This window comes from Harpegnathos saltator, unplaced genomic scaffold (assembly GCF_003227715.2).
Source record: "Harpegnathos saltator strain DR-91 unplaced genomic scaffold, Hsal_v8.6 scaffold41, whole genome shotgun sequence".
Classification (NCBI taxonomy): domain Eukaryota; kingdom Metazoa; phylum Arthropoda; class Insecta; order Hymenoptera; family Formicidae; genus Harpegnathos; species Harpegnathos saltator.
Window position 1 is genome coordinate 728,810 of NW_020230217.1, and position 23,292 is coordinate 752,101.

The following is a 23,292-nucleotide window of genomic DNA, read 5'->3' on the forward strand; positions in this document are numbered from 1 at the left end:
GATTTCGCGCGAGCACGAATACGTGTTCGCCTTATCGAGCACGGACGCGATCGACCGTAATACGAATCTATCTATCGGCGCGTAGGTCGTGGGCGTTTCGCAAGCGAGCGAGCGAGCTCATGTGAGATAGCTCGGCGCGCGATCTCACTCGCGGCAGGAAGTTTACGGATATCGCGTCTCGTGGCGCGTAGATCTTAATGCGAAGGGCCGCCCTCTCCGCCGCGTTAACAGCGAGATGGTCTAAGGGTCGTGACGGCAACCGTGGGGAGGGCGACGGGCGGCGGGGTGGGGACGAAAAGAGCGGAGCCGAGAATAGGTTTCAGTGGGGTACATTAGCGGAGTTATGCCCCCGAAGGCACGACCGGCTACGCCGCTGTATATCTTGCTTATTTTTTATTACCGCCCCTGGCAACACACGTACAAGTACGTGGAAAGGGCGATTTTTCCATCCATCCTTCCATCCATCCATCCATCCATCCGTCCGTCCGTCCGTCCGTCCGTCCGTCCGTCCATCCGTCCGAGTCTCTCCTGCGCGTCGCGCTGCCAGAGTGAAGCTACTACGTGGATATCCGCCGCCGTTACTTCGCGTTTGCTTGCTGCGAAACGTTCATTGTTTTATTACTGATGCGATCGCGGCAGCACATGTATATCGCCAATAAGTCGACGTGTCGCGCGTCCGCGTCGAATTTCTGCGGACGCCGGTTCGAGCTTTATTATTCGCGGTCGTTTCTTCCTTTCGCCGTCGCGATCGAGTTAGGGCAATGGCTCGCTTCGTAGAGAGACTTTCGACTTTCTACGGGACTTTATACGGGATAAAAAATTTTCAATGACTGGCTTGAGACTCTTGTCCAAGGCGCGCGCTCTTCATGAATCTACCGTGAATCCAATTCGAGCTATTTTCAAAAGTTAGGATGAAAGTAACATTACCGAGGAAAATTCATTCGAGTTGTAACGGAATTTTCTTCATTACAATATGTATTATAAAAAATTTCTAATGACCGCGGCTCGGAAGGCGACCCTTATCCGGGACAGGGCGTGCTTTTCATAACAGCGTCGCTCGCATCTGGACCACCGACGGCAATTTCTGCAGCGCTCGCGCAGGGCAGCGTTATGCAACATTAAATACACCGCGCCAAAATCAATACGCTTTTCTTTCTTTTTCCTCTAACGAACATTCGTCAGTGCCGTCGGGCCGGCGGGACTCCATATGTCGGTTTCGAATCGTGTTTTTCACGCGCCGCATTCAGACACGGATGATAGAGGGTATCTCTCAGGGGCGAGGGTTTTTTTTATATTTATGGCGTCGAGGAGGGGCAGCAGGCCGGGAGGGTGGCGTTAATGCTCGCCCTTTTTTTACGTTAATAACCATGCGTGATAGGCGAGAGCGGAGAGCGAGAAGAGTCGGGGTGGACGAGGGCGACGGTTTCACGTGGGGTGGAAAGCGGACATGCTTCTCCGGTCGCGGGCTGCTTCTCACACGCGGTGCGCGCGCTGTGCGTGTTGTTGTGTTGTCGCCGGGAATTTCGTGCGCGCATTTTCTCGCCGTGGATCCGCCGCGTTTGCGTCATTGAGCGATCTGGCGAGTCGAATGAAGTGATTTACAGGGCTCTTTGATTAAAATCGAAATTACATAAGACGACGGGAGGATAATGAGAGCCAATTGCAGGTCTTGTTTGCATATATTTACAGTAAATTCTACAGGAAGGTACCCATTAGTTAGTCTCTGAGTGATTTAAGCCGTTTAAAACTTAACCGATAGTTATCTTTATGTGTAATTTATCGTAAATATATGCAAAAATAAGAGCTGCAACTGGCTCTTATTATCTCGTTGTTTTATACAATTTCGAGATCCGAGAAATATCTCACCTACATCTCGTTACCCTTCTTCTTCAGACCGAATACAATGATACATACGTATGAACGAACTCGACTCTGTCGAGCGATTCGATATCCATCCTCGTTAAAAAATCGCGACTGTCCTTGGTTGAAAAGACAAAAAGGGCGGATGCACCCTCTGCTGTCCAAATCGTCAGGTATTCACGAGGCTAATGGCGAAACGCGAGATCGAGTTCGCCAAATCGAGCGACGAGTCATCGACGGACATCAATCAACACGTGGACAACAAAATTTCTCATTATCGCTTGCGGCGAATTGCTTCAAGACGCTCATCTGAGCGAGCATTTTCGGCGAAAGCAGGTTCCCTCGCCGCTCCTCCCCGCCGCCTCCCCGCGTAGGTATCGAGTAAATCTATCATTTCTCATGGCGCGAGTCCCCCCTCGAGCGAGCGAGCAAGCGCACGGATAAACTTGTGTGACTCCGTTATACATAATGACGAGGTGAAACTAAAGGTTGGCGCGACGGCGAGTCGATGACAGGTCGCGCATCTCGCAAGAGGGGGCGCGCGCGCGGAAACTTTTCGCGTTATTTCTTTATTTCGCTCTCTTATCCGCTCCCGCAGCCGCGGACGACTGTCATTTTGCAAAATGACCACGTAGCGCGAGCGCGGCTCGATCATTCCGCTGTTCGCGGCCGAGCGAGCGAAACTTTTCCGCCGCCGGCTTCCACGAGCTGACCGCTCGTTATTCCCGCCCCCCCTCCCCCGCGGCCCCCTCGGGCCAGCAGCGTTGCTCGGCCGGCGGATAATAAATGTTAATATTTCAGCGGCACTTTCTGATTGTTTTTCGTCGCGGGACTTTGCGGTCGTTTCCTCGCTCGGCCGCGAAGCCGAGCGAAGCTCCCGACCTCACCGCCTCAATTATTTCGCACCCCCTTCGAGCGTCGTCGATCGGGTCGTTGCTGCCATTGCCGATTATCGGCTTCGCCGTGCGCTTAGAATAATCGCTCTTCTCACACGACATCGTTGCTGCGTACTGCGAGAGGCCGCGGCAGCGGGAAGCAGCACGTGTGTGGCGGCGATTTCCTCGAGGGGGTGTTTCTCCCAATTAGAAGAACCTCGCCAATCTGTCGCTTGTGCGCTTGCAGACATTGTGCGCCACTGCAGCGGACGGCTCGCCGTCCGCGTGCGTTTATTCGAGGAATTCTTATTATCGACGCAACATATAGCGAAGAAATGGCTCGCGGGGGAGGCGAGTTCCCGTCGTCCGCTTCCTCTCTCACCCCCTGGCCGGCGTCCTTGTCGAGTCGTCGTCGTGGGGTTCTATGTACGCGCTTCGATTATATGCCCCTTTATTCCTCTTCGCGTTGCGGGGGCATGTCATTTGCGGGTGCAGGCCGGGCGCAAGTGGGAGGCGACGAAAAAAATTGCTTTATGTCACGAGGGATCATTACAGACTTTTTTTTTCCAGAGGGGTCGAAAAGTGGCAGGGTCAGGGATGACCCATGACCTTGCGCACGGTGCGATGGTCGTGTGTGCAGGCGAACCTCGGTATATCGAATCGCGTATCACGCGAATAAAAGAATCGCGCAGCACCGTCGTCGAAAGCCGTAGGGGGCAGGAGAAGGGAATCCCCTCTCGCGTATATCGCGCCGGAGAGGAAGCTATTCCTTCTCGCGCGGAGGACGACGCGTGGGACGACGGCCGGAGCTGTTCGTTACGCGTTTTTGTCCGAGGCGTCTACAAGGATCCGCCGTTGTTAACACACGCTCGCGATCGTCGGCGGAAAAATCGCGGCTTCCTTCGCGCCGCTCGCTCGAACCGCGACGATGCGAGAGACGCGTCTCAGTTTCACGAGCTGGCGATGGTCGGGTCGACAATGCAGCTGCTTCTTCGGATCGTTCGACTCGAGGACGATTCGATTCTTTGTTATTATTATTGTGCATTTTATTCGCGGGAAAATAACCCCCTTTGCGAATTTGCGAATGATGGGCCATATGATGTAACTTTCTTTTGCAATATAGTGCAGCAAGATAGATATTTACTTGATTCAATCGCGATTCTCAGAAATCAGTGTTGCTCGAATATATTTATTTATGATTTGGCAAAGAAATATTTATTCAATTAATTCCATATAGCGCTTGGTCGCCATCGTATCGACATCTGAGTATCCGCTTAAGGGGGGGAGGGGGGAATTACATGCGGAAGGCCGTTTTTAAGGTTATTTTTACGAATTTTTTTTAACAGAAACGGTAAGATCAATGGACTTGAAATTTTCACGTTGTATTCATTAATGTTTAAAGTATAAAATAAATTTTATTGAATCACAAGAACCGATCCAATTTGTAATATGTCGATTGTCGATTGTACAGATAAAAATGCAGTTTGCAAACTCTATATTTGCTGTCGACATAATTCCGGGCTTCTCTCTCTCTCTCTCTCTCTCTCTCTACTCTGAAACCAAAAACTGAGAAAGATTTTTTAAATATACGGTTGCCATTATAGCCCGTATTGAAATAAAAGCAGTGAAGCCAAATTTGGAAAAATGACTGTATAAAAAAAAAGGTATCAAAATGAAACTTTTTCAATTTGTAATCATGTTTAAAAAAATGAATAGAATAAAATATAATTGTGTTCGACGAGGTAGGGACGAAAACTACATATCTACCGTATATTGTGTAAAAATTTCAAGTTATTCGGTTCCGTAGTTTTTGCGTAAAGTTGTGTTGACAGTTTAAGAAAATGATGTTTCCAGATAAACGCGTTTAAAGTTGTATGTGTGCTTTCCATATAGATAGCAACAAATTTATTTTATACTTTGAACATTAATGAATACACTGTGAAAACTTCAAGTCCATTGATCTTACTGTTTCCGTTAAAAAAATTCGTAAAAATAGCCTTGGAAACGGCCTGATCCGCATGTAATTCCCCCTTAATAACTGGAAGATGTCGATTGAAGATGACGATCTAGTCGGTGTCTAATCGGTGTCGCGTTCGAGTCAAGTCGAACGGATCGTCGATTTCGAGTGGACTCTTTATCGACTTGTGAGTCCGAAGGAGAGATTTCTAATTCCCAGCTTGAGACATTCTCCTGGGCTCGAGGCAGAGGGCGACGCGCGGAAATATAAGTAAAAAATACGGCAGTTTATTCCTCTCGGCGGCCCAGTTCCCTTTCCCGGCTCGGCTGCGCGTGTTGAGCGTGTTAACAATGTTCCTCGTCCGAGACGTTTATTCGGGACGATTTAATCCAAGAACGGCCGACGAACTCTCGGGGCCGGCGTGCCTCGCCGTGACATTTCGGTACACGTCGAGCTGCCGGGACAGAACGGTCGCGATAGTCACGGAAGAGCGGCGAGGAGGACCCGGTCGCGAGGAGGAGGTGGACGAAGGACGAGGCATGACGGCGGGCGGGTCGTTTCGATCGGATGTCGTTTTCACGCTCGGCGCCGTGTCTTCTCGAACGTGGCACATTGTTTAGTCGATACGTCACTCGTTCGAATCGCCGTGTAGCCGAACGACAAAACGAACGAACGAACGAACGAACGAACGAACGAACGAACGAACGAAGAAACGAACGGCGGGATCCGTGATTCCCCGGAAAGTGTGACTGCGTCTTTCCCGCCCTCCTCCTGCTCCTTCTGCTCATCAGCCGCCATCCGCGACTGCCGTCGAGCATCTCACCCCCCGGCATCGGCGGTTCTTCGATTCGCAGCGAGCGATCGGCACGGACTTCAAAGCGAGGACGTCTCATTATCGGACTTCCCTTCTCCTTGACACCATCCCCGGCCCGACCGTCACCCCTTTTCCACCCTGTTCCCGCCGGTTTGCCGAAGAACCCGACTCCCACACGATGGGATACCGTGACCGGGCGATAATGACGACGCCCGTATAATTGGATGCCTGTCAAGGGCGCGCGAGAGTTATTTGAAACATCGCGCGAAGCCGCGAGCGCGAACAGCCGCCTCTCTCTCTCTCTCTCTCTCTCTCTCTCTCTCTCTCTCTCTCTCTCTCTCTCTCTCTCTCTCTCTCTCTCTCTCTCTCTCGGATAGCGTGTACAGCCATAAGTCGTAGGAATACCGTTACGGAATTTTCGTGGCGCTAACGGGCGAAAGGCGCGACGATTATGCGACGAGAGCGGCGAGTTTATTAGATCTGCGACCGCATCCGCGCGGTCACGTATCAAATGGGATCCTTTTTCTCCAAACGGACATGTTATCTCATTGTTGCACGCGCTTCTCGCGAACGCTATTTCTACCTCGGTGCCAGTCGTTGCTCGCTCGCTTACTCGTACGGTTACCGCGAGCGATTGTCATCGCGCGAGTTGTGAACATTTTGACGGTTCATGTGTGTGTGTGTGTGTGTGTGTGTGTGTGTATTCCGGGGTTGATTAAATATTATAGAAGGATGTGCAATATGTCGGTATCGCGCGATGCGGGGAAAATTAAATTAATCTTTCTTCTCGTCAAAGACGCGTCATCTCATTGTTGCGGGCCTTTCTCCGCGGTACCGATCAGCTATTTCGAGCTCGACGCGAGTATTCGTCTACTTCGCTGACAGCTCGTATATATCCTGGGCGTTGATCAAATAACATAAAATAACGCGTAATAAAATCGAGAAAATCACGATATAAATTACAATAAATTGGTTAATCTTTCTCTTAAAAAAAGGCCCCTCGTCTCAACATCGTCGTGTGCTTTTCGTGACACCAAGATTGACTATTTCAGCCTCGACGAATTTGATTACTTGGCCGGTTATCGCCAGCGACATCACGCAAGTTGTGTAGTTTGACGACTTGAACGTCAAAGAGGTGTCAAGAACTATAAAATAACGCGTAATATTAATAGCACGATACCGAGAAGGCGAAATTGACGAGTAGATCACGTGACTTTTGAGCGCGTCCCGTCGGCGGAAGGTCACGTGGCCTTGGGGACAACAACATACGTATATGCGTGTACATAATTGCCGAGCGATCATAGTGCCCTTCGACGCCAAGGTAAACGAATCGGGACGCGTCGCGCGCGACTCCCGATTTTTCCGGTTCGTTCAAAGTGCGCGAGAGAATTATCGCATCACGCGTGGCGCGTTATATTCGCGTGTGCAATCACAGTGCTACGATCATTTTGCAGCGGCAGTGGCCTGTGGTCTTAAGGGTAACTACCACTTTGCATCTCGATCAGTTCAGAAGAGAAATGGCCAGCCTCGAGTCTTAATATTCTCGATGCTTGGACATCTATTCGCACAACTAAACGGGAAACTTTCTTTCTGTTTCAGATCCGCCGGAGCTTGCGGTCGCACGGCGGGTGCGGTTTCCAGGGATGCAGTTTCGATGGACGCGGACGCCGTACCGGAGGATCCGGTTCGGGCCAAGCGGGCTCGGCTCGAAGGTAGGTTTATGGACTTGCCGTACTCTTGAATTTAACCCTTTCCGGCCGAAAATTGGGATACAGCTGCCCGAGCAAACATCGTCGAGTCACAACGATCGCAAAATCTTGACTCGCTCGTATCCACGCGTGTTTTCTTCAGTAATCCCCATTGACCTTTGCATTTGGTCGTAACATGTGATAATGTAAACACGTAATTTTTTGCTTCAGATCCGTAGCAGAACGCGGCCGATCCTGAGTTCCCGGTATATCGGTGAGTCGAAAACAAAACTTTCACACAGATGGTGGGTTTGTTAGTGTTAGATCTTTACGTGAAATTAATGCGATTTGCTAATTAAATTTCTAAATAAAACACTCGCTCACGCGATAACGTTTGCGGTTCCGGAAAAGCGTGAGTTTTGTGTCTCGTTCGTCGATATGCGAATGAAGAAAGTTCATTTCATTAATAAACATAAAGAGAGACGATGAATTCAGCCGCGGCGTTTCCGTTCCTCCCAAGACGCGTGCCGGAATATATTCCGCGCGGCGCGGATCAACAATCGCGACACGCTCGCATTTGCATCCGAGAGTGAGTCTCGCCTGGCTAGGGGGAGAGGAAACTGAGGGGTGAAGCCGTGCGCAGCACAGTCGGGGAGTCGGAAAGATTTCGAAGGAGCGCATGAACGCGCGGTTTCGCGTTACCTTGGCCGCGAAGAGGCAGGTGATTGCGCCGAGAGGGTGACTCGAGCCGAGTTGGATTCTCGACGTTAGAGCTAATCTCGCAGGCGACGAAAAAAAGTCGCGCGCGCGCGCGCGCGAGCGAGCGGCAGAGGAGTCGGAAAGCGACGCGGCGGGGAAAAAAGCGAGGAAGAAAGAAGAGAGAGAGAGTGAGAGTGAGAGAGAGAGAGAGAGAGAGAGAGAGAGAGAGAGAGAGAGAGAGAGAGAGAGAGAGAGAGAGAGGTCGCTCGTGCGCAATTCGGAGGGGAATTCTGGAGAAAGTAATCAGGATGCTGCGAGCGGCGCCGGGGAGGAGGGTTCGGCGGACGGACGCCCATGAAAACGAATTACAGCGATTTAAAGTTTCACCTCCTCTCGTCGCCGGCGGCCACCCTCCCTCCCTCGCAGGACCTGACCGTCCCCCGCGCTCGTTCCGCGCAGCCAGCGGATCGTTTTCGGAAAGATGACAGGATGGGATGGGGAGGGTGGAAGGGAAACAGAGCGACACGCCGACAAATTCGCGAGCGGTGAGTTTCCCCCGAGGCTCGCGAGCTCGCCGTGTTGGCCGGAACGACCGAATTCGTCCGAGTTCACTCTGTCGATTCTCACTCGCCGGCCGTCCTCGCGATCGGCGAGCTTAAATCCTGCGCGCAATCGTCAGACCGGGTCAGCTCGGGGCGACGCGGCTGAAGTCCGATAGAGCCACGGTGAGTAACGCGGTGAGTCGATGCGCTTCAATTCGCGAGATAGGGTTGCGCCGTTCATCCTTGGCTGACCTTCGAACCCCACATCGCACACCCTGACGACCGTCCCGCTGCTTAGTCGTCGTAAGGGGGGGGTGCACGTCGCGCGAAAGTCGCGCGTTACCCCGTGGTTCTATCGGGTGAATTCGATAACACATACACACACACACACACACACACACACACACACTGATAACTTGGTAGAATATTTATCGTACTGACCTGTTGATGGCCAGGACGCGACTGAGGCTGGGAGAGAGCCTGGCCTGCATGGTCTACTTGCACCGCTGAAACTGTCACAAGCATTTGGCATTTTATTCCCATTTGCGCTAGGCTTTCGTGGTCGTTTTTGTTTTTTTTTGGTTTTGTTTTTTTTTTGGCTTTTTACGGGATCGAGGATACACGCGAGGATGAGTAACGCGGGTGTGTGGGAGCGGGTGGTGGTGGTTGGTCGACGTTCTACAGAATCTCGCGTTGCCAAGGAACTCTACCTGGACTTGGAAGCGGGTCGAAAGGCTTCGCGAAACGACGTCGTCTCGTCGTCGCCGAGACGAGACGCGGCAACAGCATCTTTTCTCTCTCTTTCTTTTTTTTTTCCGTTTCCGTTCTTCGCTTTTTTCGTTTGTTTACTTTTTTTCTTTGTTTTCGCTTTTGCCTTCCATTCTCTCTTTTGCCGATTTACTCCGAGGGAACGAAACGCTACAGGCCAAACTCTCTCTCCGCCTCGACGCCTCCAACATCAACGTGTAGAATTCTTTCACAACCTCATTCTGATCGCCGTCGTGCACGGCCTCGCTCGGCCCACTACTGCCACGGAGCGGTAGTAGCAACGCTGACAGGCGACTTCGTTTATCTATTAACACACGCTCGCCGTGTCTCTCCGGAGACCTTGCGGTCTCCTCGTGGAGACCCGCGCGCGCAGGGGCGGCGATAATTCTTCGAGGTCTCGATAACGAGGAGAGAACCCTCGAGTGCGGGTAGTGTAATGAAGCGAGCGAATGTTGAAGGTAACGAAACGATCGCGTCTCTCAACGTGCGCGCGCGCGAGTTATTTACTTCTCAAAGGCTCGCGCGAGTGTCCTCGAGCCGAGTTCGTCTTTCGGGGCTTCTCTCAAGCTCGGGTATTATCGATCCGCCCCTCAGGGTGCACCACATTTGCCCGCCGATACTTTATTATTTTAATGTCTCTAAGGACACACACGCACATCCACACACACACCCACACACATACACATACATACAGATGTACACGTATTATGTGCTCGTCGTCGTGGTCGTCGCGCAGCGTTGCTACATTGAAACAGATAATACAAACGTCGGAACACCAAGCATCGTCCTCGACATCCTTCATGCATTAATATCGGCCATCAGGGGCGGGGGTGCGACGTTGCAAACAGAAAGATAAATGCAAGCTTTTCCGTCATGGCGCTTAAATGCGGCCGAGGCGCCGGCGAGAGTAAGTCGCGAGTCCTGCTAGAACTTTTCACTCGCGCAGGACCATCGCGCCGCGCGGCGATCGGTCCTTCTCTCCGCGCGGACATTTTTACCCTTCGACCTTCGAGCGACGCGTCACTTCGCGGGAACGGCAACGCTGCGGTTAAGTATTTGCATGCAACGGCCTAACGTATAATTAAGACGTAGCACGAAGAGCGCGTATAAAGTCCGCCGTTCGGTGTCGGTTGTGTTAAATCAATTTATTCCCCTTCTCTCTCCCTCTCTCTCTCTCTCTCTCTCCCTCTCTCTCTCTCTCTCTCTCTCTCTCTCTCTCTCTCTCTCGCGCTTTCACGACCCGTATCGCGTGCCACTTCTGCTCGAAGCCGACTCAACATATTGTTCACCCGATATCGTTACAAATTGTGACGTTTGTTCAGACAGACAAGCGCGTGCGGTCCCGATATTACTCGTGTATCGTCGAATCGGAGGATCGTTGCAAATTTCCACTTCCATTACCACCGTTCTAGTTCCCGCGTTATCGATCCGACGACAGGATGACCCGCTCGAAAAGAAACATCGAAGGCACGAAAGCAGATTCGCGCGGCGCAAGATTCGGTTCACACTTTCGTTTATCGTCCCGCGCATAATTCCTCGTGTATAAATCTGACGGTAAAAGCCATCACGCACACAAATGAACGTAAGCAGTGAGACGTAAGCAGTAAAGAAACTGACCAATCACAATCAATTATTCTCGTAAGTTTTTAAATGGCGTCTTTAACTTTCGATTGTGATTGGTCGATTTGCTTACTGCTTACGTCGTTTACTGCTTAAGTTCGTTTGTGTGCGATGGCCTTAAGCGGGGAAACGCTCGTGCGCAGGCCGAACCTTGATCGCAAGGGTCATCCACCATTTTGCAAACGACCGCGTAAAATTTTGAGTTGTTAATTACAGCTACTCGTTAAAGGCAGTTTCTACACAAACTTAATCTCCATTAGTCCTCCAGAAATAGCAGACGGCTCAGGTCGAAAATAGGGCCGAAATGTCGGCTCGGCAAGTAACATTACTTTACGTTACGGAATTTCACGTGGTTGTTCGCAAAATGGTGGTAGGACTGTTTGATGTAGTTTGACCTAACCTATCGAGTGAGTGCAAAAGTTTCGACGCCTCTTGATGAAAAAATCCCTCCATCCCTCCAGTGGAAAAATAGACCGAGTACTTCGATTAAACACGATTTATTTGTTTCATCAAGTAATCGCCATTTCGTTATCTTCCGCCAAGTGAAGGACAATCGATCGTTTCCGGAAAAATGATTTCCATTTTTCTACCGCGGAACCATCGAAGTTTCCTCACTCCTCACCCCAATACACACGCACGAACGTTACCGCGCATTCTCGAAATCCGTTTGCCCGAGTGTTAAACGCGCTCACGTGGCCTGACATTTTTCCACGACGACGCACAGTCGAATCCCAAGTTCGATTTCCAACTTTTACTTCGTCGTTTAATCCCGAGCCGCTCGGCAAGAACAATCCGAGGGGGCGCGCGGCGGGACGAGAAAAGAGAAGACGAGGAAGGGCCGCTTTGCGGGAGCGACGGGATGATCTCGCGATGGAATTTGGTTAAACAGTCGTCGCTCTCGTCGCGACGGTCGGAGGGCCCCGGGTGCTTAATAAAAATCGAAGTCGTTGGTTGCGCGCCGGCCCTCCTCTCGGTCCTCGCCCCCTCACACGTTCTGCGGTCAAGAGGCGAAGCCAAGCCGAGTCGGAGCGCGCTCGCGCTGCTCGGCGCGCTCGTGTTCTCGTCTGCCTTCTCTCGCACACATGCTGTAAAATACGTGTCTCTCGATTTTGCACGTGTGCCCACCTACACGAGCGGTCTCGAGCTCGCACTCTCGTCTATCCTCGTGCGCTCGCGCGTGTGTGTGTGTGTGTGTGTATATGAGCGAGCGCGCGTTGGCCACGAGTGTACGGTAGCGATACGTTTCTCCGACAAATAAATAAAACGAAACCGTAAGCGAGGGAATAAAATGTGATTTACAACGGTGGAAAGACAATGGCCGAGGCTCCGCACGATAATGTATGCGGATGGCGCGGACTGGTACCCGGGGATACTGACTTCTGATTGGTCGTGCCCCGACGCCACCGCTACAACGGAAAGCGATAAATAACTGCGAGCAGATAAAACCTTTCTTTCTGCCTTCGGGCTTAGCCTGGGCGCTCTCGGCATCGGGCTTAGCACTTGCTCGGGGCGCTTTTGTCTCTCTCTCTCTCTCTCCCCCCTCCCCCTCCCCCTCTTTTTCTCTCTTTCTCTCTCCTGCTCCTCTCTTCTTCTTCTTCTTCTTCTTCTTCTTTCTCCTCACCGATTCTCCGCTCGTCCCTCCGCAACGTCCCCCGCTCTTTCCCTCTTTCTTTCATTCTTTCCTCCTGCTCGTTGTTTCCCGCGGCTCGCCTCCATCGAGCGATTTCCAATCGTAAGGGCCGCTTCGCACGACAGCCGCCACCGTGTGTGATACCTCACATCCCCTTCCTCCCGATCGCGCCCCCGTCTCGCCCGCGCGCCGCCCCGCTCGCGAGACCCACTTTTGAAAGTCGCGTGTGTCTCATTTCTAGAGCCCACGAATGTGTTCGACGTGGAATCCGAGTGCTTTATTAGCCGAGGTGTTTGTTATCGCGTCTCCGGAGAGACGGGAGAAACCCCAGAAATTTTTCACCGTTGCCTCCCCCCTTTCCCCCCCGGGCGGAATCGCGAGGCATCGGACGATTGCTTCATCGCCGTTTTGTCTGTCGCGCGACATCTCGGGGTTAATTCCTCGCGGCGGCTAACGATCCTCTCGACGCGCTCAGCTGTTGTCGCCCGATGACGCTTCACCAGCCGCCCCGGCCCGTATTATCACCGCGCCCCGGATTTATCCTGGGCCAAGAGGGTGCCGCGTCGAAAACGGCCGGTGATGTAAATTTTTTCCCGGGCTTTTCCCCGCCGCCGGCTCCGGGGTGTCGGAAACAATGAAGGGTGACGTTACCAAGACGATCGATCGTTTACGGGGGTCGACGCGGTGACTGAAGTTCAAGGGGAAGTTTGGCCGAAGGGCTTGCGCGAGATGGAGAGAGAAAAAGAATGAGAGAGAGGAAAGACGGGCTTTACAGAAATATGATATTCTCCCCCAAGCGACAGCTTGTTAAAAAATATCCAATAGCGGGCCCGGTCGCGCTTTCCGATCCAATTCGGGAGGGAGACCCTCCGTAAAAGCCTAGCTTCTCTAATTCGCGACGGAGTCGTCGTCGTCGTCGTCGTCGTCGTCGTCGTCGTCGTCGTCGTCGTCGTCGTCGTCGTCCTCGTCCTCGTTGTCGTAGCATAGAAACGATCGTAGCGAGAGATGCTTTACGGCCGTGACAAGCCGCCCGAGATCTCATTCTTACGACAGTAGCGTGTATGAAGCAGCCGGCGTAATAACAGATCTCGAAGGCGCCGACTTGTCGTCGCCGATGCCGCGACGAGCGTAGCGCGATCCTCGCGGATTACTCGTTAGCAGCGCGCTCCGCCGCTGGACGCCGACGGATAATTCTTCTCCCCGCCGACAGCGACGGGAGGGTGAGAAGGGGCGAGCGCGAGCGCAGAGGGACGCCGGGGATGCATGCATTTGATTAAAAATCGTGAGTTATCCGGAAGCGAACGCGGCGGCGCGAGCAACCCGTTGAAAAACGAGAGAGCAAGAAGAAAGGAAGGAAAAAGAGGAGCGAATGTGGCAGAGGGCAGAGCGCGCGGAGGAGCTGCATGAAATATGTTGCGCAAACCGCACGCGCGGCGGCGAGCGGGGCGGTACAAAGAGATGCAATTATTTAAAACAGCAATCAGGGAAATGAAAGAGCGGATTGGATATGTCCGCCCGCCCTCCCCCCTCCGCGCTCTTCCCGGCTCTCTCTTTTCCCGGCTGCGAGACGAAGAATATTCGCGCGGCCGATCCTGCCAGGCGGAAAAACTCTCTAAAGGGCTTTTCTTCCGGGCCGGCAGGCAGCAATGCCAGCCCAAAAATCAAACGCGCGCTCGTGAGGGTTCGTCTCGTTTTTCCCGACTCACTCTCTCTCTCTCTCTCTCTCTCTCTCGCGACTCGTAATCCCGGCGGTTTTATTTACACGCATGCTCGGCTTTGTGCGCGCGGAAACTCATTTGCGCGCCGGCCGCGGGCTCTTTTCGCCCGAGCAAAAATTAGCTTAACGAGAGGCATTGTCGTCGCGCGTTTCAGAGCGAAGGCGAGCGGAATTAATTTCTCGCGATATTTTTTTCATTTCCAACATGTTTCTCCGAAGAGTCACTCGCGACGAGCGAAAAGTGCGAATATTTTGATTCGAAGCGACGGCGAAAAGGATCGCCATCCGAAATCGCAAGGGATGAATAGGTTTCACTCAAGCTCAGGCTCGATTTTTACTTGAAGGTTTCAATCGCGAAAATATTCACTCGACGATTCAGCGTGTGAATAAAAAATCACTCGCGTTCGAGTGACTCGCTGGCCGGTTCCACTTGTCAAGTCGAATCTCGCTCCAAGAGAATTAGAGAGTACGCATGTGTGGCTTGCAATTTTGTTTTCTTTAATAGTCGTCCACTCTTTTTATAAATTATAAGCAGAAATCTCTTGTTATACGAGTAGAAAAGTCTCTTGCATCGATCAATCGATCGGTGTGGACACCGAGGCTGAAGAAACGAACGCAGCGATCCTACGTTCCTCGATGAGGAGGAAAAGGGTGCTGAGGATAACGCGAATTAGTCCCGGAGGAGCGCACCCTTCGATTTTGGTCCCGCACAATTTAAAATTTACGAGCCGGCCGATCATGGCCCTTTCCCATTCAAAACATTCGCCAGTCGCTCGTCGCGCGAAACTCGCCAACATTCTCCCCATACAAAAATAACCCCACCGAAAAGTAACAAAATAACCGTATCGCCAATCATACACACACACACACACACACACACACACACGCATATCAGCGATGCGAAGGATCGCGAGACGACGCGACGTGCCACGATAATTATTCGCGAGCTGCATCGTCAGGCAGACCACGGTGGCTAACGGATCCTACGCAAATAAAGATCGACTCGGCGCGCAAATCGCCGTCACACGTGATCGTACAATGTGTTTTCGAAATAATAGGGAACCGCCGGGCAGTCGCGCGCACGCGCTCAGCGACCGACTTTCGTGTCCGGCCACATATTGCTTCTCGCGCTAAATCATATTAAGTTTATTGTCGCGGTATGATCGATGAACGACGTCATCCGGCGATTACGCAGATTACGCGGAGGATCTCTATATTTGCTCACATGCGATCCGTAGGTGAAACCTACCCCGCCCTACCCCGTCTAAATCGGTGGCCGCATAGGTGAATCCAGACCGGCCCCGTCCGGCGGACCCTCTCGAAAATGCGCCGTCGCCTTTTGTGTTTGCTCGCGACGACGACGAGAAAGCCGCTCTCCCTTTCTCTCTCTCTCTCTCTCCCTCTCGACGGGGACATTTGTTATTGGCTCGGATGATCGATTGCCTCCGCTCGATAATAGTCCGTTTACGTTAAAAGCGAGAGGAAAAATGGCCATGCGAGGTCACGCCGGCTCCCACGTTGGACCTCGGCCGGATTTAATCCACCACCCGGTTCCTTGACGAATTGATGCGCCCGCTTCGCGATAGTGAGTTACTTTGAATAATGAACGCCGCGACTCTCGCGCACTCGTCGCGCGGAAAATTTCATCGCGAACAATATTTAATGTCGCCCGTCCCGCGCTTGTTCAAACGCTCTCGTCCTTGGAGCACCGCGACAAGAGGGGGCGAGGCGGCGCGGGAACGAAATGCACGTACAAGCGGACGCGTTGTATTATTTACTATAATTCGATGTTAGCTGGAGAGAGCGCGAATGCAGCACTGCAGGAGTTGCTTACAATCTCGCGGGGAACTCCTAATTAAAGAGGAAAGGAAGATGCGCGGACGATATTCTAATTCTTCTTCTTCTCGGTATAAAAAGCAGATATTTAATGAGCTCGAGCACGAGCTCTCGTCTCTCTCCCCTTCCGCCTCTGTCCCTTTTCCTCTTTCCCTCTCTCTCTCTCTCTCTCTTTCTGTGTCGGACAACGTGTTCGCGGGAATTGCGAGTATCCATCTCGACCATTCCCCAACCTAACTTTCCACCCTGTTAAGTGTCTCGTCTCCGAGACGCAATCTCCCCATTTCTTATTCTCTTCTTCGTGGTTAGCTGGCCGCGCGGGCGGGGGAGGGGAGCAGGCTGTTATGCCCGAGGTACGGGAGGGACCTCTTTAAAAGAGGGGCAGCCCGAATCGGGGGTTTAATATTCCCGTGGAAGCGTCTTACCCCTCCCTCACGACGGGGTGGCTTTTCGCCCTACGTATACCCTGTCCGGGTCTTTCTCTCTTTTTTCTCCTTCCCCCTCCCTCTCTCTCTCTCTCTCTCTCTCTCTCTCTCTCTCTCTCTCTCTCTCTCTCTCTCTCTCTCTCTCTCTCTCCCCGCTTTCTCCCGTGAACTCCGCGCCACAGTATTCCTCGCGGCTGGCTTCGAATTTTAATAACTCCGGGAATGTTCAGAATCCAATAATGTCCTCTGCGTCGTCTCTCTCTCTCTCTCTCTCGTTCTCTCTCTCTCTCTCTCTCTCTCTCTCTCTCTCTCTCTCGCTCGCTCTCGTTCTCGCCTTCTCTCTCTTTCTCTCCGCCGTCGTACACACATAACGTCGCACACACGTTCGCCGCTCGTTCGCTTATGCGGCTTACATACGGAAGAGCTCTCGCGATCGTCCGCTTTATCCGGCCCTGAAATTCCGCCCCCACGTGCTCGCGACCCCGTGTCCTGGGCGATCTTCCCGTCTACCCGTCGGCGGCGCTCCTGGAAATCTCATATTCCGGAATGACGACGCGAATTCAACCCCGTCCCGCCCCACCCCGCCCCGCGCACCTCGCGCCCCCTGCCCTGCCCTGCCCTGGCCGTGCCCGGTGTCCTGTCGGGATATTCTTATCTCCTTCGTCCCCGAGATATCCCGCGTGTACACGCGGACGAGTCGATTATGAATACCCGCCGCCCGCCGTGACCCGGGCAACGTACGTAACTGGAGACGTAAAGTTTTATGGAAAGCCGAGTGACAGAGTGCTGAGGATTGGAATTGTAATGGAAATGGAGAGTCCCGCTCGGCGTCGTTATAGCTCGCCCTCGCGAAATCGCGTAGGACGTTATAACTGCAGCTTCGGCCGCGAGAGGTGTTTATTGCCGATCTCGAATACTCCGTTCGAAACTCAATCGACATATTAACAACTTTGTGGGCTACGATGCCTTAAAAAAAATCTCCATCGCAAGGACAAAGTATCGCAGAGCTAACACGCGAGGGGCGAAAGCGAAATTCCACTTGGCCTAAATTCGCAGGATTCGTGGATACAATGTATAGATTACTTTGATACGCACATGGCCGCGGAGATTTCGTGTAAACTCAAACTCGAGCGATTTAGCCATCGGGGGAAAGGTAGGATGCAGGTGGCGAGACGAAAAACGAATGTAAATGAGGATGTCAACGTCTCTCGAAATCTCCCGGTATAGAATCTCACTCGAACCGAGTGAGAAAAAAACCTACTCACTCGGAAATCTTCACTGGACAATTCAGAAGGGACAATTCGCTCTGTGTGAGGGGAACCTCGCTCGAATTCGAGAGAGTGACGGTCGCTCCGCTTTTCGAGTGAAATTTTCCTGCGGGACATTTAGAGAGCGGCGTTTTCAGATTTTCATTGTCGGATTTGTCGACTGACCGCCTCGCGTTCCATTCAGTCTTGCCGTTTGTTTGTCCCCCTCGATATCACGGGTACTCCTGCTCTCACCAAGCCTCCAGCGTAGGTGAGAGAGATCCATCCTGGATTTTCCGCGTGTACCTGGGGCAATGGATTTTCGCGAAGAGTGGCGGTTCGCGTCGCGCTACGCGCCGTCGTCTTCGTCGCGAGACGTATTGCGACGCTGTTCGACGTCACGGAACGAGAACGGCGAATCGAGATCGCAGGGGAGGAAGGGGAAGACTTCCAGCGCCGGGAGTCGGTTGGAAAACGGCCGGGGGATGAGCTTCGAGGAATAAGGTAAGGATAATCGAAGCAATCGAACGGTGCCGTTCGTGGGAGGCGAGGGCGTTGGGCCGCGAAATGAATTCCACCCCCGCCCCGGCGGAGGGCGGAAAAAAGCAGCACCCGTCGCCGCTCGCGCGTTCGCGAGCGGCGTACACGTATACACACACACACACACACATACCGGTGCGCGCGAAAGCACACCATTCCCGCCGTAGAGACGGCCGGGGCTGTTGGGAGAATGATAACACCGCGTTAGAACGAAGATTTGTGAATACATTAGAGAAAATGCGCGGGGCCTCGGGCAGGGCGCGCGCGCGCAGGGCGGCCGGGGGGACGACGACTCTGAGGAATTGCGGGGAGGTTCCCCGGAGGAAAACGCTCGGGAATCCTCCTTCGCTCCGCTCGGGTATTTATCTTCCACCGATCGCGCAGGGGTCGCGTCTCTGGAAAGTCAACGAACTTCGTTTTCTCCTGCGCTCTCCTTCCCTTCCTCTCTTTTCATTTCTCTCTCTCTCTCTCTCTTTCTCTCTCTCTCTCTCTCTCTCTCTCTCTCTTTCTCTCTCTCTTTCTTTTTTCTCTCTTTGTCGATCTCCCTTCCCTCCCCCTCTCTCTCTCTCTCTCTCTCTCTCTCTCTCTCTCTTTCTCTCGCGATTGCAGAATTGCGAGCAGCGTAATTTTTTTTGTCAACGACTTCTCCGCGGGAGATCGCCTCCAGTTCGAGCGCCGAAGGGCCTTTGTGTGATCTGGCGCGAGCTCCGATTGTTTTTTCAGGGCTTCCTCCGAGGTACCATTTTCGGGACCGAGCGTATTCGCGAATTCGAGGGCGGCGCGGGTTTAATATTATCCGCGGCCACTCGATGATTCCTTGCGGTCGGAACGAAATTTGCGAGGCGAAAGAAAAAAAATATAAAGGAATACGCGCGACCGCGCGGAACGTCTCATTATACATTAGCGATGGCCTCTTTTTCATTTCGGCCCCTCTCTTTTTCCTTTTTCAACAACGAAGTATCGCCGCGCGTCTGATAAGAAGTCGCGATTATTCCGTCGGGGCGCCGTCCGGCCATGAATTATCGCTCGCGTAATCAACGATCGGCGCGCCTTAAAGGGCGCCAAATCTCGCGACAGTGATAAAAAGAGCCGTCGGTATTACGAAGGTGGAGACACCGTTTCGGAGCCGGCGCGTTTTCCCTCTCTCGCCCTTTCTTTTCTCCTTCCTCCTCTCTCTCTCTCTCTCTCTCTCTCTCTCTCTCTCTCTCTCTCTCTCTCTCTCTCTCTCTCTCTCTCTCTCTCTCTCTCTCTCTCTCTCTCTCTTTCTCTCTCTCTCTCTTTCTCGACCCCGCTCCTACAGTCTCGCTCATCCCGCCGCTCTCTCCCGGCGAGAGACTGATGGCGGTTTATATTACGCGGATTCATATTACCACCAATTAAACTCCTATCCTACCTCGGGCCCGTGGTGTTCATACGTTACAACCGGGGGATGCGAGGCGAGACTGTGGTACCCGGCTCCGCTACATATGCGGCCGCGAGGTGTTATACAGGGTGGGCAGAATGCAAATGCTCGCCGTCGTCGAGTCGAGAAATTTGTCGGCGAAACAATCGTCCCGCCGGCTGTCATGATCCTCGTGCGTTGGGGACAGGCGAAGAAGTCCTCGTACACGCATGTGTGTGTGTGTGTGTGTGTGTGTATGTTTAATCGTCGATATTTCGACGGTTTCACTGGCCGAAACGATAGCGTCGTCAGAAGGTTTATTTATCGAGAAGTAATTGTCTCTCCCGTTATACATCGATCGGGCAAAGTAAGTTCGAGCATGGCAAGAAAGTGGTGAGCATTCATCACGCTTAAGCGGGGGTCCCGATCGCGGCGGTTGTTGGCGTTTTCTTTCTCTCCTCCTTCCTTCTTTCCTTCCTCCCTCCTTTCCTTCCTTCCTTCCTTCCTTCCTTGCCTTCTTCTCTTCCTTTTTTTCGTTCTTTTCTCCGTATCGATTTCGGTTTCTGGCCCGTAAACCATTGACTCTCGGACTAACAACGTGTCAAGCGTTTCCACTTCATCATGATGGCCGTTATCGCGCCTAAAGGATAACATTTGCTCCTTCGTAAACGACTCGGTGACCTTTGCGTGCAACGGTCTGTCTTGCGAAAAGTCCCTGGGCGAGGTGACTCGCAATTAGAGGTAAAAGTCATGGTGCCCAGAACGAGCGGAGCATGAAACTCTGGCTGGCTGCGGCTGGCTGGTGGGGCGGGACGGAGCACGTAGAATTAATGACGATTTCGATCCTCAGCGTATCGGGCTATGATCCTCCGCGGTGTGGTGCAAGGATGAGTGAGGGAGAGAGAGAGAGAGAGAGAGAGAGAGAGAGAGAGAGAGAGAGAGAGAGAGAGATTGCGAAAGATCAAGGCTGCGTCAAAGACCGACTTCGTTTCATTCTGGGTCAGGCGAGTTCGAAGGTTGACATCGAGTCAAGCTGCGATTACTTATCGTGCGATTGACATATTACTCCGGCATAAATCGCCGATGAAATATCGTTTCTGCAGATATATTGCATGTTGCAAATATTGTGCCCATCCAGTCGGTCTTCTCGGACCTCGGGAGAATCTCTCTCTCTTCTCTCATTATTAATTAAGAAATTGAGGCACCGTGAGATACCGATCTCCAACGTTAAGATATCTCGTTTCTCCATTTTGTTACAGAAAGGGAAAAATGGCCAGTTTGTAATTGAAAAAATTACAAAGATTTGGTGACGGTGCATCTCGCGTATCTTTATCTGACGTAGAGTAAAACTAGGACAAATTTTGCTTCTCAAATTCAATTGTAAGAACCAAAAACCCTGTTCGCTCATTGTCACGTTAGTTCAGTCAAAATCCTATTCCTAGCTAAGGAAGTCGCAAAGTAGATAAAAGTCGCAAACTAAATTTCCGAATAATCCCAGCGGGCCATCGTCAACGGCCATCGACTCTCGCGAAAACAGGCAGTGATTCTTTTGCAGAGCACCCGGTATGCAAGAATACCTCCGCGAAAGAGAGGAGACATTAATATTAAGCGTCCCCACCCGTACCGCGAGAAGATCGCCGATAAGGTTTTTATAGTACGGCCGGGTGGCAGACTCGTGCACTGCCAAATCACGCGTTCTCCATCTTATACTAAAATTCAGCTACGTACTCGAAACCATCACTGAGATTCACGTCGAGATTGTCACTTTTAGCCCTTAGCCAGGCAAGAGCGGGGTGACTTTTCTCTGGACCCCGTGCGAAACCACTTTTCTCGTGTAAGAAATGAAATTAATACTTTTGTTATTTCTGAAACTTGATTTCCGACTCTGTCAATTTTTTAATGTTATCGTCGTCAAAAACGTGTTTACCGCGACGTTGATTTGACCAATCTTTGTCTTCACACTGCAAAAAATGAGATAAAAACCGCGAGTTTTGTGTCGTGAATAAATTTCCGGATAATCTCGATACGTTGTAAACAGCAGTCGATACTCGCGAGGCCACTTCTCTCATATATTCCACGAAATCGATACTTTTGCGCGCTGAAATTTAACGACTTTGCTCATTTTACTACTATCTTCTCGAGAAACAAAGGACTGCAAATGCACTTTAAGTATCCCCACGAAAAATTTCTACCTTTGCTCGATTGCGTTACAAACGTAAGTTGTCGGTACGAGAAGGTTAACAAGTACACGCCGAGCTGTATCAAAGCCGAGCCGCGAAGACGAGAAGATTCGTAACGATAAGATGGAAATTATTTAGTGCGTATTAATCCTTTATAATGCTGTGCTCGCGATATCTGTTTTAAATGTTTAGTTGGCTGAATTTTCTGATGAAATACGAACGATTCAGGAAAATTTCAATTGGAAGTACCAGAATTCTGTTTAGGTCTCTGTTAACTCGGACAATCTGAGCCGGAGTTTCTGCGTCGCTTATATTTCAACGGAGAGTTGTCTCATTTGGCCTTCCTTGTTTTCCCTGCGAGCTTGATTATGGCGCGTCGCGCAAATACACATCCGATTATGGCCGTCGACTGGTTATTTATTTATTAAAATCTCGACAACGCCCACGTAACGAGCGATATCAAACATGCCGTTGTATCGCGCTTCTTTATGCTGATTCAGCGTGATGCACGCGCAAGAGAGCGCCCTTCTTCCCCTCGTCCCTTCGGATTTATCGCGCAGCGGCGTTACGTTAAACGGGAGATTGAAATGTAGCGACTGAAAAATTATGGTTTTAAAACATGACCGAGCCGCCGCCGCCGTCTTTTCGACAAGCGTCGGCAGGAAACAGATCCGTGCGTTATTAATAATTCATGCACTAATCGATAACGATAATCCCTCGGCGGAGGAATCGCGTTAGTAACGTTCGGGATCGTGTGTGCGTGTGTGTGTGTGTGAGCGTGGCTTTTTGCAACTTGTCATTGAAGCTGCATTATCCCAGTAGTGCTGGTGGCACGAACGTGTTTTGAAAAGTCCGTCCGCCGGGCAGCATTGCCGGGCATTAGTCGATTAAATTTTCATTCGGTTGATATAAACACAAGCGACGTCGAGCGAATCGTGATTACGTATAACGATTATTTTGATTTGATTTGGTACGTGGGGAACGTTTTTCTTCATTAATAATATGCCGTTCGTGTCACTGGATGCAATTAATTGTTTGTTTAGACATTTTTTCAACTTTGCAATATATGGATATTTTCATAGCATAAAGTAGTTTCATATGCTATCTTTAGTGAGAAGAATATGAGTGTATATCCTAGCCGGACAAGCAAGTATGATAATTCTTCGGTATACGAATATTTATATCCGTCCGAAAAATTCTCATCTGCTAAAAAAGTGTTTACTGATTAATAATCTCATCGATCAATTAAATTATGCACGACAATTGATTAAAATAAAAAGGAAGATAAAAGGAATTTTTTTCTTCTTTCTCTCTCTTTTTTTCTTTCATTTTTTCTTCTTTTTTCTCTTTTTATTGTATCCTCTTATTCGTTATACTATTATCTCAATTATTGTACACCAAAGGGTTCAGGTCCGTATATTATTAATTAAAAACAAAAAGAAATCGAAATTTGTATAAGTCAGTGGACAATAAGAGAACCAGATGTGTGAATCTCTTACGAGCACAGATACAG

The 23,292-nt window shown here is 51.2% G+C and overlaps 1 protein-coding gene across 4 annotated transcripts in view; it reads right to left on the bottom strand.

The window, feature by feature from the left end:
- Positions 1-23,292, bottom strand: part of zfh2 (Zn finger homeodomain 2) — a 413,801-nt gene that overhangs the window by 24,616 nt on the left and 365,893 nt on the right. Inside the window, exon 8 of one of the 4 annotated variants that reach the window (XM_025301295.1) lies at positions 8,877-8,947. The exons of the other annotated variants lie outside the window; for them this stretch is intronic. Within the exon in view, the coding sequence (XP_025157080.1) occupies positions 8,877-8,947 (71 nt within the window). The remainder of the gene's footprint in view (positions 1-8,876; positions 8,948-23,292) is intronic. 4 annotated transcript variants of the gene reach the window in all.